The following is a 17406-nucleotide window of genomic DNA, read 5'->3' as shown; positions in this document are numbered from 1 at the left end:
TGAACAGTCATACTATCAGCAGTATAGCATTTAAAGGGTGTCACAATGCTATGAACAGTGACACTCAGCAGTATAGCATTTAAAGGGTGTCTCAATGCTACAAACAGTGACACTATCAGCGATGTAGCATTTAAGTGGTGTCACAATGCTACGAACAGCAACACTATCAGCGATGTAGCATTTAAGTGGTGTCACAATGCTACGAACAGTGACACTATCAGCGATATAGCATTTAAAGGGTGTCGCAATGCTATGAACAGTCACACTATCAGCAGTATAGCATTTAAAGGGTGTCACAATGCTATGAACAGTGACACTCAGCAGTATAGCATTTAAAGGGTGTCTCAATGCTACAAACAGTAACACTATCAGTGGTGTAGCATTTATAGGGTTTTGCAATGCTACGAACAGTGACACTATCAGCAGTATAGCATTTAAAGGGTGTCACAATGCTATGAACAGTCACACTATCAGCAGTATAGCATTTAAATGGTGTCGCAATGCTACAAACATTGACAGTATCAGCGGTATAGCATTTAAAATTGTCACAATGCTACGAACAGGATAGCGTAGCCTTTAAGGTTGTAGCGTAGCGTTTAAAGTGGCTGTTATAAACAGTAACGCTATCAGTGGTATTACAGTACTTTCAATTCAGTGCTGCTTTTACTTGGTTATTTATACCACTTACAAGAGATTATTTTGTCCATCTTTATAATCAGACGTTATTAAACACACATTTTATACATAAATTTAATAATTTTCAATCAGCGCCGACTAATATAACAAATGGGTACATCTCGAATCAAATTGGCTTAAATACTGTTATAAACTAAATTGACACAGTTATATTATTTATTTATTTAAATGATATTTTTTTTATCAACTTTAAACACGTTAGACTTTAAACAATATTCAAGTCCAGTGCGTACTTCAAAAAGAAGTTTTAGCCAATCATCGATCAATCCTTGCTTGTGTTATACTACACCATGTAAGCATATTACTGTCGTTCAAAGTAGCTATTTTATTCATTGTAGGTAATAGTTCCTAACATAGAGGAATTATTAATTGACAAATAAACGGAGAATGAGCACTATAATTCTCTGAGTTTAATAATAACTCATAACTTAAACAATTTGTATAATAACAACTTTGGAATCATATTTCTTATATTATTTGTATATTATATAAACAAATTATGAGAATATCCACACCCTTGGGAAAATGCAACCATTACGTTGTGCTTTAAATAAGATTTATTCGACTAGTTTTTGTGTAGTTCTCACAATCCAGTCTCTTCGTACATTGAGGTGTTTTCGACTGGTTTTTGCGAAGTTCTCAATCAAGCGTTTTCAATTCAATTTATTTTGAAAAGGGCAAAAAACACCAAACGCAACGCAAGTGAATTGAACAATCACAAGCGATGGCTTATTCGCTTGTGATTGCTAACTGTCTATAACTTCGCTTGTCATTGGTTAAAACGCTTGCGTTGCGTTTACGTCCTTGCGTTACGTTCTAGTGGGAACCAAGCTTTAGCACCGATTTATTTTTATACCGTATGCAACATCAATCACAAGTTATTCAAATGAATAATTAAGGCTGTTGTCGGTCATATAATATATATACATAATATATAAATAAATGTAAGGTTACTGTGTTAAATGTATTCTAATATTGAAGAGATTCTGTGTTAGCAGGAAAATCATAAAATGAATTTTCTGTGGACATTATGTCCATTATACTTATTATCATTGTACATTAAAAATTTTTTAGGATAAATGTATTCTCTGTGTACATTAAAGCAAAATATAAATTAGATCAGTTTGTGGTATTTTTTGTATTACATTTATAATGACTATATTTTTTTTGCCTCAAATATTGAAGGCATTTTGTGCATTAGTATTCACATTTTTTTGTTTTATATAATTTTTGTAAATATCGAAATTGTGATTGATCAAATTACTTGCGTTGCGTGTAAGTCCTTGCGTTCCGTGTACGTCCTTGCGTTCCGTGTACGTCCTTGCGTTCCGTGTACGTAATTGCGTTGCGTGTACGTAATTGCGTTTAGTGTACGTCTTTGCGCTGCCTCATACTCGAGGGACCCAACGATGGATTATTCAAACTGTTGGTTATCATGGGTCAACTTGCTTGCGTTGCGTTTACGTCCTTGTGTTACGTCCTAGTGGGAACTAAGCTTAAACGGACATTGATGACACTGACAGTCCTAATAATAATTATGGAGAGTTCTAAGTGGCAGACTTAAATCATGGTAATACTATTACAAGCATGGTGATTATTTATTTATTTGTTAAAGGTACATTGACATTTAATATATTTGCACTATATATACGATACGATACTACTTGGTTCTCACTAGAGACGCAACACAAAGTGAGATGACCAATCACGAGTGATGGATTATTTGCACTGTCCTTTGTCATTGGTCAATACGCTTGCGTTGCGTTTACGTCCTTGCATTGCGTCCTAATGGGAACCAAGCTCTAGTTAGTATTTATTGTCATATTTACAACTATATATTGATAATTGGAAGGGTTCCTTAAGCCTGGTTCCCACTAGCGACGCAACGTAACGCAAACTACGCAACGTGAAATCAAACCTGCGACTTTGCAGCACCGTTGCGTCGTCGGTTCCCACTTGTGATTACGCAATAGAACACTTTGCGTCAATACGTCGCTGCGTTACGTTGCGTTGCGTTCTAGTAGGAACCACGCTTTATTTCCTCCCAATTACGTCTGCTAATAATGATAATGAAATTTAATGACGTTTCAAGTTTATTGTTTCACACAATACAATATACAGAACATAAATTACGTTGAATGTATTAAAAATTGTTTTAAAAAATTGTTTTCCTTTGGACAAAACGTAATGACGCAGGCGCAGTGCAGGTGAGTTGACCAATCACAGGCAAAAGTTCGATCAGTCCAAGCGTCCTGATTGGTGTTATTAGTCCACAGAAAGTAATCGCTTGTCTTGCCTTTATTTAGAGTCATTGAAAATTCAAACAAATAACTACTGTGGATCGAAATACTCCTTTTTTGAAAAATAAATGCCACGATATTTGGTATTCATCATCTTATAGTGATAATATATATATTTCCGTATATATAACCTTACATGATACAGACAATATGTGAAACGTATAGGCCCATTTGTTTACCAGTTTAACAAATCAATGCTGCCGCTATATATGAATGAATTATATAAATCCAAAGGGAGATTACTGAAAATAATGATAGTGCTGTAGGTATTGCAGTGGCTGGATCTCAATGGAGATACAAAATAAAATAAGAAAAAAGCTAAATCAAAACGATAAAGTAAAACAGCCAGAAACATTAGTAGAGCTTTCGTGCAACACTAGCTCTGCAAGTGAAAACATGCTATATGAATATTAGTCTTTTTTTTTATTTGTTGATTCCGTGTGCAACAAAACTCCCATACGGACGTCTCCCATATGTGACCACTTTTATGCAAATTGGCCTAACACCATGCCATACCCTGGATCATATACAAACTTTACTGTTTGTTTATCAATCATTATTATGTAGTGCTGGAACTTTAATTTCTTATATATCTTATTGATGTAATGGCGATTTAATGACATGGTAGGTGTCTTTTTAAAAAACATTTTAAAGTAAGATTGTGCATTGTTCTTTACTTCGTAGACTTTTACCGTTTTCACCATTTACGTAGATAATTGGAGACGAGAATTTTAGATAGTTAATCTAATGGCATTTTTTTCAATAATCTGTTTGGCCTACATGGGTATTAACATCCGTAAATTATTGCTAATCTCTGCGGAATATTGTCATATCTCTACTGTAATTGGCTTTTAATTCCAAGGTGATATGAAAATGTTCATTTATGCAGTGGGATATATTATATAATATCTTTGTCTTTCTAAGAATGATCAAACCAGTTTCCGATGGAGCCTAAAGCTGGTTTCCTAAATGTTACCAAACTTTATGCTTTTTGTCGCTTTCATTGTGCATACGTTGATATGCAAATGTATTACTGTGATTATTCATTTATTATACAGATGGCCATCTTCAGGTTCTGTAAGTTGTTGTAGGTCCATGACGCCATTTTAAAGTTTTCAGTCTTTACCAGTGCATAGTTAAAACGTATCGTGCATTATATACGGAAAGCAACCAATTAAAGAGATTAAATAGAGATTGTTTTGTAAATGTCGTGTAAACTACAAGTGACGTAATGCTACTGTAGTATGCATTAAGACGTTTAGAAAACAGGTCGTTAACTAGATTTCAACTCGTCACACCAAACGAGTAAGATGCACGCAAACGCAGCGTCACGGGCACTTTGAAATAATTTGTGCGGGAAGTTTTGTCGTTGTCGTTTTGGCGACGATTGCTTTCCATAAATGTTATCACTTACCGTAAAGTATGTCAATTAAGAGACCTATTATCTTCAATTGCACGTAGCCATTATAGTATATATAATACTTCTTATGTTAAAGTTACGCTTCAGTAAAAGTATGATTTCTGCAATTTTGTTGTCGTCATTAATCATAAAAAATTCCATAAACCCACGCCAAATCCACCGGGTACTATATTATGTCCCAGTCTTGCTTAAACAAATCCATTCATATATTAAATTGACACCATCAAACTTGACAAACCTTTGGTATAGTATGTGTGTCCATGTTATTTGCTTATTTTGTGGTTAATATCAAATTGTGAATCTGCTGCTTTTTTTTCCTTAAAAAAATTTATTGCAATATACATTTTGGAATTGACAAACCATTAAATGTCTGTATTATCTTTGAAACATGTTATCCTAATTCTCTAATATCTGCATAAACCTAATATTTCACTCCTAGTCAAAAGTGACGTTTTCTATGAGGACAATTATATGAAATCGAAAAGGTTACGTATTTGAACTAGTAATTTTCTTACATTTAAAGGTTATTCCATGCTCACTTAAGCTTGGTTCCCACTAGAACGTAACGCAAGGACGTAAACGCAACGCAAGCGTTTTAACCAATGACAAGCGAAGTTATAGACAGCAATCACAAGCGAATAAGCCATCGCTTGTGATTGGTCAATTCACTTGCGTTGCGTTACGTCCTTGCATTGCGTCGCTAGTGGGAACCACGCTTAACTTTATAAGTTAATTATTGTTTATTAAGTATATTTGTATATCAAAAATATACGGTTTAAAAAAATTTAAATTAGTATTTATTACAAATAAATAAAACTTGAATATCTGTCAATATTGTTATTTTATTTGAATTAAATTAGCGTCAACGATAAAGATGTCGCGCCTGCTAGAATAATGACACATTAACAATTATTCAATTGAAATCAATACATTTTATCCTAGAAAAAGTTATTTTAGTAAATTTCGAAAATGTAAATATTGCATGAACAATTATCTAATACTATAGGCCTATCAGTATAATATAAGGATAATACAGTGAATTACTAGTATTTCAGTTGACAGTTCTCGATCATTGTGTGTTTGATCCATGATCAATAAAAAATAGAATAACTATTATAAAATGATAATATAGGTATGCGTATTGGTATCCTATTTGCACTTTCGTCCATAATTGATTATTTATAGAGTTTTTTGTGGCAGTAGAGCCAATGGGTATATTCATTTTTTAGTCACTTCCGGCTTAAAATGTTTAAAGCATTTGAAGTGCAATTCCAGTCATTTTTACCCCATGTGTAGGATGGATGCTTGCAGCTATTAGCATAGCGAACAAACGTACCCATGTCCGATGAATGTTTGCAACTACATAACGAACAAACGTGCTCTCTCTTTAAATAGATATTATAATAGCTTACATAATAGTATTTTATAGCGTAGGCCTACTAGCAAAATTACCCGCCCTTAGAGCGGGGTTTAAACACTATACCCCCACCCCAATTCACCGTATGTGACGTGTCAAAGTAAGGATATTTGTATTATGTTGTACGGTTATACTTCTGATGTTTCCTCCGTTTAAAATACGAAAAATGTTGGCATAATTCTTATTTTACACAACACACCGTTAAGACTCGTCTACACTATCAAACCTCATGTGACAAAAATGTGATGTGCTATATACATATAATGATGTCATACCACTACCATATTTCGTCATATCACTACTATATTTGGGCACATCACACTTTTTTTTTATCAAACTAGTTTGATATTGTAGACAGAGCTCAACAAACGTATAGCTAATATGAAAGCTAAGAAGAAAATGATACGAGCGCCGATTTATTCATTATTCTTATCGTAGCCTACTTGGTCGTTTAATCATCAATAACACCGACGATGTCTCGGTTCGGCAATCATATCGGATCTAGCCAACGGCGAGTATTATTATTATTCACGTAGCATAGAAAAACTGCGTTATTTGTAAGGTAAACTGTTTTAGTTATGAGTGGGGGAAAGTTTGAGTGTACGCGCAAATCCACGGTTGATCTTAGGTTATCTCGGTATCAACACAAAAAAAAAACACAAAAAGCTCTGTCTACACTATCAAACTTTATGTGACAGAAAAATGTCACTTCACACTTTTTTGTCAAAGTAGATAGTGTAGACAGAGCTTAATGCAGTGATGATAAATATAGGCCGACTATCAAGACCATTCAGAAAGTTGATTACATCAGACAGAGTTATGGTTGGTCATCTTTTTTTAACACTATAGCACCAAAAACACACTCCCTCTTCTAAACACCAATCCGCCCCCCCCCCCTCCCCACACAACCACCCAACCCCCACAATAAAAATATTCAACTCTCTGACATGTGTTTCTTTGATGCTTTGTACGTTTATTTTAAATGTTTTAATTCGCGTTCGCAAAGAAACAATACAGCAGGTCATTTGAAGTCGAAACAAAAGTCAAAGTAAATTACAAAACAGACTGTAAATTAAATTGAATGCATTTTTAATTCAGATAAGTGTAAAATATAATACTGCCTGAGTAAGAATATAGTTTTTACTATAAATATAAATAAATAAATTGTCCAATAAATCTACACAACGCAAATTGATATAAATACAATAGAAATAAAGCCATAATATCCTGACATAATATTCTTCAGAACAAAAAAATATTGGCATCCCAAACACCCTACCACCCACACGTTATCGCTCTATCCCTTTCTTTAATTTTACATGATTGAACATTTTACACGAGTAGTTAGAGCGTTTTCAGTAATTTTGAATAAATAGTGTAAAATATATAATTCTACACAAAACTTACGTATACAATTTCAATACAATGTTACTTTCGAAGGCACTATTGGAAAAATAGTGTATAATTTTTTTATAAATCATTGCACCAACATAACCATGGTATAAAGTGAATACAGAATAAAAAGGACCTGTTAGGCCAATTGCAGGCAAAAATAATGCATGGAAAATGATTTTCTAAATGGATTAAATTGCACGGAATGTACGGTAGTTATTTGACCAATATTGCACACGACGGACCATCAGTACTACATTACGGATTTTCACTATACTCTCTTTTGGAAATTGAACGTGTAACATTAAAGGCTCGTTCCAGGCTTTATTGTTTATCGACAGCACGTGGTGAAACAGAACGAGCAGTGTGATACGTCCCATAAGTGGTGCTACAGATTCTGTTTTTAGTATTATAATTTAATTTAGTAAGTTAATAAATGAAAAGAAAACAAAAATTGTTTTTAATGAAAATGGAAAACCAGTCAATGATGATGTACTCACTAACGATGTTGATTAACAAAACATATAAAGCTCTGTCTACACTATCAAACTAGTTTGACAAAAAAAAAAGTGTAATGTGCCCAAATATGGCAGTGACATGACATCATCGTGTATGGGCGTATCACATTTTTCTGGCCATGTAGATTGATAGTGTAGACAGAGCTTAACGTGTACACGGTTAGCGATTGTAAGGCATTGGAATTCAGTAAAATTCCTATCTTAATCAAAATGAAAACGTCTGTCGTACTGTAGCACTACTTTTTTTAAAGGCTTACCGTATTCCACGGCGCTCGTTCTGCTTCACAATACTTTGCAAAATCATTTTCCAACAGCATTAATAATACCCCAATAGTATTGGGTTATTGGCCCTAATACTAATGTTGTTGGAAAGGTTTAATTTAAACTGGTATGCCTATTCGGATAGAAAGAATTTGAATAATATGTTGTACTCTCTGTAAAAGAGTGAAAATTCACATCGTTTCAGGCAATATTCACTCCAAACAACGAGTGAAATTATGACTCGTTTACAATAACCGTTTACATCATTTCATTAGAGTGTAAACGCGCTTTATAGAGTGAAAAAAGTTTCACTCCATACAACGAGTGACATTTTTACCAGTTTACAATAAACATAGGTACATCTTACAATTTTGACCACACTTAAAGAGTGTCTTTTTTTAATTGTGGTAGGCCTATAAACTTTTATATAGTCTTGTATTTTACTACCAACACTTAATTAGGCCTACTATAAATATGTATTATCGAACAAATAATAAATATAAAATACAAATAATTTGAAATTAGTTTTTTTTTTTCTCTCGATAAAATAGTACGAATTTGCTTTGCCTTAAATAACGTTTTCGGTTTTTTAGAAAATAATTAATAGTTAAGATAATTTACGCCTCTTTTGGTTTAAGTCTTTGAATAACACACGTCTCAATGACTGTACATACACATTAAAATCACCAATTATGCTATGCAAAGCATGATTCTTCTCGGTTTCATTCAATCCTGTGAGATTCAATTTAACTTTTTCCGGAAGAGTTAAATTCTGAAAAATGAAAAGAACATAATTATGTTATGGTGTTTTTTCAACAACAATATATAGGCCTACGTAATAAATAACATTGAAGGAGTTTACCCACCAGAAGGGAAAAATTGCATGTAGATTAAGACGGGGTCTCGTAAAATACGGTTCGTTACTTTTGTTTTAATACAAACTAGGTAAGATAAATTCAGTTGAATCATTTTTACATATATTTCAATGTCCAAATTATTATTTTGACAACCATAAACGGTCTTTTTAGAAAAAAAAAGGGTAGGTCTAATTGGCTAAGAATAATTTACTAATTAAGCTGAAAACAGCAGTTGTAATATTGGTAATTATTGGTACTAGAGGGTGAGCTCGCTTCTCTCGCTCCCCCTCTAGGAAGCGTAGACGATGGTTCTCGCGGTCCGATCCGAAAATAGACAAAAAACTAAAATGAACGGCCAACTTAGTTGAAACCAGGAAGTTGCAAGGTGAACGTGTGAAGTTGTCGTGAACCCGGAAATTACTTCCACCCGCGTACAATTGAAATTGAAGTGAAAATATACTGATGAAATCAAAAATGTTGTTATAAAACCATTTATAATATCTTCCTAAGATAGAAATATGGAACAATAGCGTAGTACTGAAAACTAATGTTATCAAATCTACGTTTCTCGGTACATCTAAGATAGATAAGGTAGGTATCCAAGGCGGAGATTTATACCGAAGTTTTTCCATTGTGCTTGCCTACGTCAGAATTAACCATAATTTATATATAAGTACATTAATATAAAATTGTTAAATATTTTGTCTACCCAAGACGAATAGCGTAACGGATGATATGATGATTTTGTATAAGAACATTTATTTGTTTTCATTTTATAACACACTGTAGTGTGTTCCGTTTTGAATATGTGGGCTACGGTATTTGAAAAGTCCGCGCTATTATTTTGACGGTGAATTTGGTTATAATATGTCTAACAGTCATGTGTTTTACTTTTTTATCACAAAAAGCTGAACTTTCAAAACAGTTTTCATAATGCGATTTTTACAGTAATACAGTGAGCTTTCATCTCCCATAAGCTTCCTTCGTGTAGTAAGCTACCACCAAACAATTATCAATCCTCAACGACAGGGTATGACATGAGATGGAACCTACTACCTTTTGAAAATTGCACTGGACACGATTCATTATTTGTACACTCAACCACCAGTTTTAAGTTTTTATCCGAGAACATGTGTTTAACCACCAGAACGTTGATCGAGGAAAGACCAATGGTGAAAATGGCAACGATACACTGAGGTGTGTAATGATAAAAATATGAATTAATAATAATATGTTAAACTTACCTGGTATGTCGTATTTATTTCATGCAATACTTCTTCTATTCGACTGACTTCGTTGGACGTAGTCTCGTTAAAGCTGTCCAAAATGTGCTTAAACGTAGCAAGTCGTTCGTAATGTTTCTATGATACGAATGAATATAATATACAGATTTGTAAAAAAAAATTGGGCAAAAATATATCGATTTTTTAAAAATTTAATGGAAATGGTCTGTTGGTATACGGTATACTTATTTAATACTTGGCAAAACAGAATTGTGCTAAGCATAGTAGCCTACTTGCTTTGTTTGTTTGTTTGCACGATATCGCCTACAAGTTATCATTTCAAATATGTCTATGTAAATAGGTATATACTTAAAAAACATGTCTAATAACATTTTTTTTTTAAATAGAAAAATTGGTTTTCTTATGGGCCGAAATATCAACATGCGCCCTCTGTGGCAATATTTTGCCAAGTAGGCCTACTTCACTCACTTTCTGAGTGCTTTCATTTGATATTTTTATTTAAAAAGAATACATGAACATGACGCTATCTTCCAAACCAACCTTTATGCATTATACTTGTAAGCATGTTACCAAGTATTATATTGTTTGTACTTTTTAAAAAGTTCCCACTTTTAAACGAATGTATAGACTGCTGACAAAGCACCACACGCAAAAAGAGAATTCTACAATTGAATAACACGTCTCCGTAAACGTGTTTTTTTTTCGGATGAAGTTTCTTTTTACATAACTACCAGTGGTATGATTGTGCAATCAAGTCGTAAATTAATTCATCGAGCAATAATATACTTTACCTGTGCTATGGTCTCATGGACAGTTACCCACGACTCGACATCTTTCTCTGGTACAATATTTAATAGATCTGATATTTTTGTCTGGGTTTCCCGAGGCTAAAAAGAATAATACTCTCTGTTAGCTTATACAGCAAGTAATATGTAAGTTTTCCCCTACACATTCGGCTAGTTTAAAAAAGATTGCAAAATAATAATTAGTGGTCATGTTTTTGTTAACACACTTACCATTATCAATAGAAATGTAATATGATTTATACTGCAATTGAAATTTACCGCTTTGGCGTTTTTTTGATATAATTATTTTGATATAATTTATAATGTTTTTCACTTTGTCTATTTATTCCTTGACAACAGCACATTGCTTTCTGAGACATGCCACCATTTTTGGAAATACATTTTGTTTATGATATGATGATATGATAATTGATATGCTATCGGAGGTTGTTAGGTCGCAATGCTGTAAAATAGGTATAACGACATGTATGTATTGGTACAGAAGTAGGCAGTTTAATAGTTGGATCATTTTCTTTTATGAATTCTCATATGAATTTAATAATCTTCTTAATCAAGAAGTATCAGGTTAAATGCCAGGTTATATTGCACTGTGACGATAATTAAGATATAACACTTTTTTTTTCCAACAGAACAACAAAACCCTTAAACTAGGAGAAATCCTGGGATGTAAATATAAAACAAGCAGTAAATATCATATCCATTTATACTATCATAACATGTTTTGTTATCAGCGAGAAGAGAAGAGAACTGTAATAAATAAATAACAGATTCTAATATAAATATTCAAAAAAATAACATTGAAAACTAAATTGTTTCTTACCATAGTAACTTTTGTTAAGCCTAAGCCTCTAAGTCGTAGTTCTGTTTGGTTGAGTACTCTTTCCAGATGAAATAATTTATCGTGCACCTCCGGAGTTCTCTTAAACTGTCCAGAAATTATTCTCCGGTAGAAAGCTGGCACTCCTTCAACCAACTGTACTGCAGCTAACCCTAAAATTACAATTACGCATAAAAACTCTCGCTTCAACATTTCATGTATTATTATCCACCGAACAGTACTGTTTGAAGACAATCGCAGATTCTCACGTCAAAAAACAAGTTAATATATTTCTGCTACTTACTCCAGAATCTATAAAATACTGGCTCATCAAAGTGTGCGTATCATTTATAAGACACGTCATGACGTCACATAGGAAATTAAAATGTTATAAAGACAGTTTGAATACTCAATGTAAAATATATAAATATTAAAAACCTATTTAACGTAAGTATTAAATATTAAAGTATATCCGTTACACCCTCTGATAGCATAACCAGCCTTTTTAATTAAAAATATATGTAAAAACCTTTTGATATAATTAGCAATTCGCCCCCAAACGACATTTAATTTACCGGAAATATCTCTTTGCGTAACGTACATGTTGTGAATTCCCAGTCTTTCTCAAACATTATGGCGGCGATGAGTGTACGTTATCAATTGCGTAACGATGAATGCACGTAATCAATAATGTAACGATGATATACGTATGCAATAACATAACGAGATTGTTTGTGGTGTAATTATCTTGAAATGAATGTTCAGTAAATGACCCGTCGACAACAATTAACGTAACGAAAAGTGTACGTTATCAATAACGTAACGATGAGTGTACGCTATTAAAACGGTACGATGGGAGGCCTGGTGTGTACGCACATGTTTGTTAGAGAATCCAAGTGCGTCTTTATTTATCTACAAACTGCGGCGATCACATCCCACATAGGTACGAACGACATGAACTTCAAACAACTTGATAGCATGAGAAACAAAACAATGGATGATAATTATTATTTCAATCCGTCACGTAGTTTCTAAGACACCCCAGTTGTCCGAACCACGCGGTTACGGAAGTGTGCTATAACCATAATGACATAAATATATGGGAATACGTTATTAACGTAATGATGAGATATATTAGGTGAAACAAGCGTTTACTCTATAACATTGCCTATTTAGCATTTGTTATAATCCTAATTCGTTTGCGCGCAAGACAGATGCGGATAACGAGAGGTTATGAATAAAACATCTTGAAACCGTTGATCTACATAGAAATGCCAATTTCCATGTAGTTACAATTTCTTTAATGCTCCCTTTTTCTCACATAATTAAGACTTTTACTTTGACATTTAGTGGTTTTACTCGCTTTTGGCTTCAGCACAAAATAAGAGCTTGTTCAACTAAAGAGAATAACATAAAAATATTCTTTTAATTTGTTTGATTGGCTGGTTGGTTCCGAGTAAAAAATGTTAACCTACGCTCTCATTGACCATTTTACGCACACCTATATCCATCAATGATTAAAAAAACCTTATTTATTCATTTTCCTTTATGCTCTTCCGGCTTAGAGTATAACCAACAATCACTGTAACACAATGGCATAGACACAGTAACCTTTTTTTAGATTAAATAATTCAAAATACAAAACGAAACATCCGATTTGACTATTTAATATTCTGATTAAACATGGAGTACTGACGGCGAATTAATTTCTAGTTAATTATGTGTACTCTCTAATTTATCCAAATCATCATCATCATTATTTTTATTTATTTATTTATTTCCTTTATTGCATCAAGTAAACAGTGTTGAAGTTGACATAAATATAATAATAAATATATATATAAAAAACATAGTATAACACAGTCCAAACAAGTAATACTAAAATATATCATAGTCCACAAATTAGCTAGCATCATGGATGTAATCTTCAAGCTTCAGGTCAATCTTTTGATGGACAATGTTGTGCAGCATCACAAGTCTATTGACTTGTCGCCTATGCTGGAGTGGTTTGGGGTTGATTTCATTTAGCATAACGGTAACTGGATGTTCTACTATCATCGTTCGTGATAAATCGGCATTACTATACTTACAGTATCCACACCGTCACCATGATATAAGTAATGTATCGCCATCCTCCCAGCTGATATTACCAGCACCTTCGTCATCTTCACCATTGTTATCATCAGCACCTTAACCATCATCAGCATTGGTATTATCAGCATTTTCGTCATCCTTACCATTGGTATCATCAGCACCTTAACCATCATCAGCATTGGTATTATCAGCATTTTCGCCATCCTCACCATTGGCATTATCATCACCTTCGTCAGCCTCACCATTGGTATCATCAGCACCTTCGCCATCTTTGTTATCCTTATTTTTAAACCCTTTTTAACTGATGGTCATGACTTAAAGTTGTCCGCAACTTATTTTGACCTCCATCTGCACATTTTTGATGTTTTTATGTTTATTGTAATTTTTTAAGTTATGAGTCTATCTTATTTTGTAATTTGTAATTTTTATCTTTTATTTTAAAATGTGTGGAGAAACTAATAAAACAAACAAACAAACAATCCTCGCCATTGGTATTATCAGCACCGTCGCCATCTTCACCATTGGTATTATCAGCACCTTTGCCATCCTCACCATTGGTATTATCAGCACCTTTGCCATCCTCACCATTGGTATTATCAGCACCTTCACCACCTTCACCATTGGTATTATCAGCACCTTCACCACCTTCACCATTGGTATTACCAGCACCTTCGCCATCCTCACAATTGGTATTATCAGCACCTTCACCACCTTCACCATTGGTATTATCAGCACCTTCACCACCTTCACCATTGGTATTACCAGCACCTTCGCCATCCTCACCATTGGTATTATCAGCACCTTCACCATATTCACCATTGGTATTATCAGCACCTTCACCACCTTCACCATTGGTATTATCAGCACCTTCACCACCTTCACCATTGGTATTACCAGCACCTTCGCCATCCTCACCATTGGTATTATCAGCACCTTCACCATATTCACCATTGGTATTATCAGCACCTTCACCACCTTCACCATTGGTATTATCAGCACATTCACCACCTTCACCATTGGTATTATCAGCACCATCGCCATCCTCACCATTAGTATCATCAGCACCTTCGTCATCTTCACCATTGGTATTATCAGCACCTTCGCCAGCCTCATCATTAGTATCATCAGCACCTTCGTCATCTTCACCATTGGTATTACCAGCACCATCGCATCCTCAGATCACCATTGGTATTATCAGCACCTTCATCTTCTTCAATATTGTTATTATCAGCTCCGTCACCATTGGTATTATCAACTCCTTTACTTAATTGGGTAGAACCCCGAATCCCGTAAGGCACCGAACCAACTGGTGCTAATTCGCATTCATAGTTTGGGTTAGCAACCGAGACGTACAAAGTCACATTATTCAGGCCTAATAACCAACAGCCTGCTACCAGTATACACAATGATAGGCGCCCGACTATAGGCCTACTTTAAGTGGAATGAATAAATAATTACCGATAATTGGTAATTGTTGCTAAAAATAAATTAAACGTTCTATGTTGTGTGAGTGCGCTGTTTATAGATGAGTGTAATTCTAAATCGAAGTTTTTTTCAATCTAGTGTTTATTGATTACAGAAAAGGACAAATTACTAATACACTATTTCAGTAACTGTTGCACTTTTAAATAACATAAAAAGAGACAATAATAACAATACTCTATAAACGTAAACTAACATTGATTTGTGAGAGTGAAACAAACCACAGTAATCGGAAGTCGAATCCGAGCTTTGTCCTTGTTAAAACCTCTTTTCCACGAAAAAATATTCGGCCGAATCAAATTCTGATTGGTTGTGCCGTTTTTTCGCGTCACCAAAAGTAGATAAGAAAAAGTAAATTCAATTCAGTTCACGTATAAATATGTCAACCTCAAATTGGCACGGTGGACTAATATAACATTTTAAATTATGAATTTTTGTATTTTAGAAAAGTTAATGTCATACTCATAACGTCTCTCTTAATTCTTTATATATATTAATGTATATAACACATATGTTTTATTATCATAAAGGAAAATTACAAAACTCATCATTCGATGAATCCATACATTAAACCCCCAACATAGCTGTGCTACAAGAAACAAGGCCATATAAATGGCTGCAGTCGCGTGCGCAAATTTGAGTGTTTACCGACCGACCGACCAACCGACCGACATAGTGAGCTGTAGAGTCGACTAATAAGAATACACCCATTCTTGTCTAAAAAAACAAACATTGAAGTCGAAAATGTTTTTTTTCTTCAGGAGGTAAAATCCGAGGAATACATATATGATGTAGTATTATAATAAGATGACATCGGCTATGACGCATACACATTGGACTAGCACAGTGTATGAACTCTTACGGTTTTCATTAAATATATCATTCCAAGCTATCATCCGAATTTTCGAATTTTTGCATTCTTCTTTTATCATCTCATCCATTTTGTCTTGGTAAAAACGGAAGATATTTTATAATCCTTTCTGAGTTTTTAGCCTCTCTACCCGAACACAAACCAGATAGCGATTTTTATATAAGTACGATTTTAATCACTGTTCATCGTCTTTTATTTTCATGTTTTATTTATATATGTTAATTAACATCTTCTTAAAAATGTAAATGCAAGGAACTATGGTTTTATATTGAAATCATTCATCTCATTATGTAAATATGCATGCATGTATTTTTTAACTACTGTAAGAATATTTGTGTAAAATACAATCGAAAGGAAAAAATATGATTACAAATGTTTAATTGACACAAATGTAAATATATATATATACATATAAAACGGAGAATTGTAATAAAAGAATACACTGACTCGTGGAGATGTGTCTTGCTTGTCATGGACTGCAAACACAAAATTGCATAATATAACACAATCACATGATAAATATCATAAAAAGGGGGTAAAATATAGACAGTATATGACACACCAAGATGATAAAATACAAATGCAACATTAACAATACAATGAAAAATGAGTAAAGCATGGTAATTACTGTACAGTATAGTATCATAATGCATAAAAACAGGTAAAATTGGGTAAATACAAGTTTAATGAGAGCTATGGTAATAAAATAAATTAAATATTTATATACACTAATAAATTCAATATTATGTTTACTAAATGTATTATGGAAATAAATAAATGGCATATATATTATTGTGGTTAAATATCTACACTCTTGTAAGATTGTAATGATATATTTTATTTATTTATATGAAAAGCTGATATGCAAAAGGGCTTGTGTCCATTTTTGAAAAAAATGAGTTTAACATATGTAGATATTTATTCTGTAGTTCGGCAAATATTATGTGTAAGCCTTTGAAAGAAAGGCAAATGAATTAATGAATGGCATTTTTAACAGTACGATGACTTACTCTGTAAGTTTCAATTCTATCATACTATATATAGAAATTACTGGACAACAATACTGCAATGCAAACGTAGTTGTTGTCATTGTCAAAACAATTACACGCACAGTAGGCGTGTTGTTTAGTACCGTTTGTGTGTATTCTTACTTCTGATGAAGTAAAATTAGGTAACACAAGAATGTGAATTTTTATTTTCAAATAGGTTGTATTACGTTACCAGCGATCGA

The 17406-nt window shown here is 33.5% G+C and overlaps 1 protein-coding gene across 1 annotated transcript; it reads right to left on the bottom strand.

Annotated features, from left to right (window-relative positions):
• Nucleotides 1-6905: 6905 nt before the first annotated feature.
• On the bottom strand, nucleotides 6906-12052 carry LOC140046074 (uncharacterized). The gene is made up of 4 exons (XM_072090584.1): nucleotides 11732-12052; nucleotides 10897-10992; nucleotides 10106-10222; nucleotides 6906-8776 (listed from the first exon to the last, which is right to left on the bottom strand). Exons 1-4 carry the CDS (start codon nucleotides 11939-11941, stop codon nucleotides 8612-8614), a joined length of 588 nt encoding a protein of 195 aa, XP_071946685.1. The 5' UTR covers nucleotides 11942-12052; the 3' UTR covers nucleotides 6906-8611.
• Nucleotides 12053-17406: the final 5354 nt, after the last annotated feature.

This window comes from Antedon mediterranea, chromosome 4, assembly GCF_964355755.1.
Source record: "Antedon mediterranea chromosome 4, ecAntMedi1.1, whole genome shotgun sequence".
NCBI lineage: Eukaryota > Metazoa > Echinodermata > Crinoidea > Comatulida > Antedonidae > Antedon > Antedon mediterranea.
This window is presented reverse-complemented; position numbering and strand designations above follow the sequence as displayed.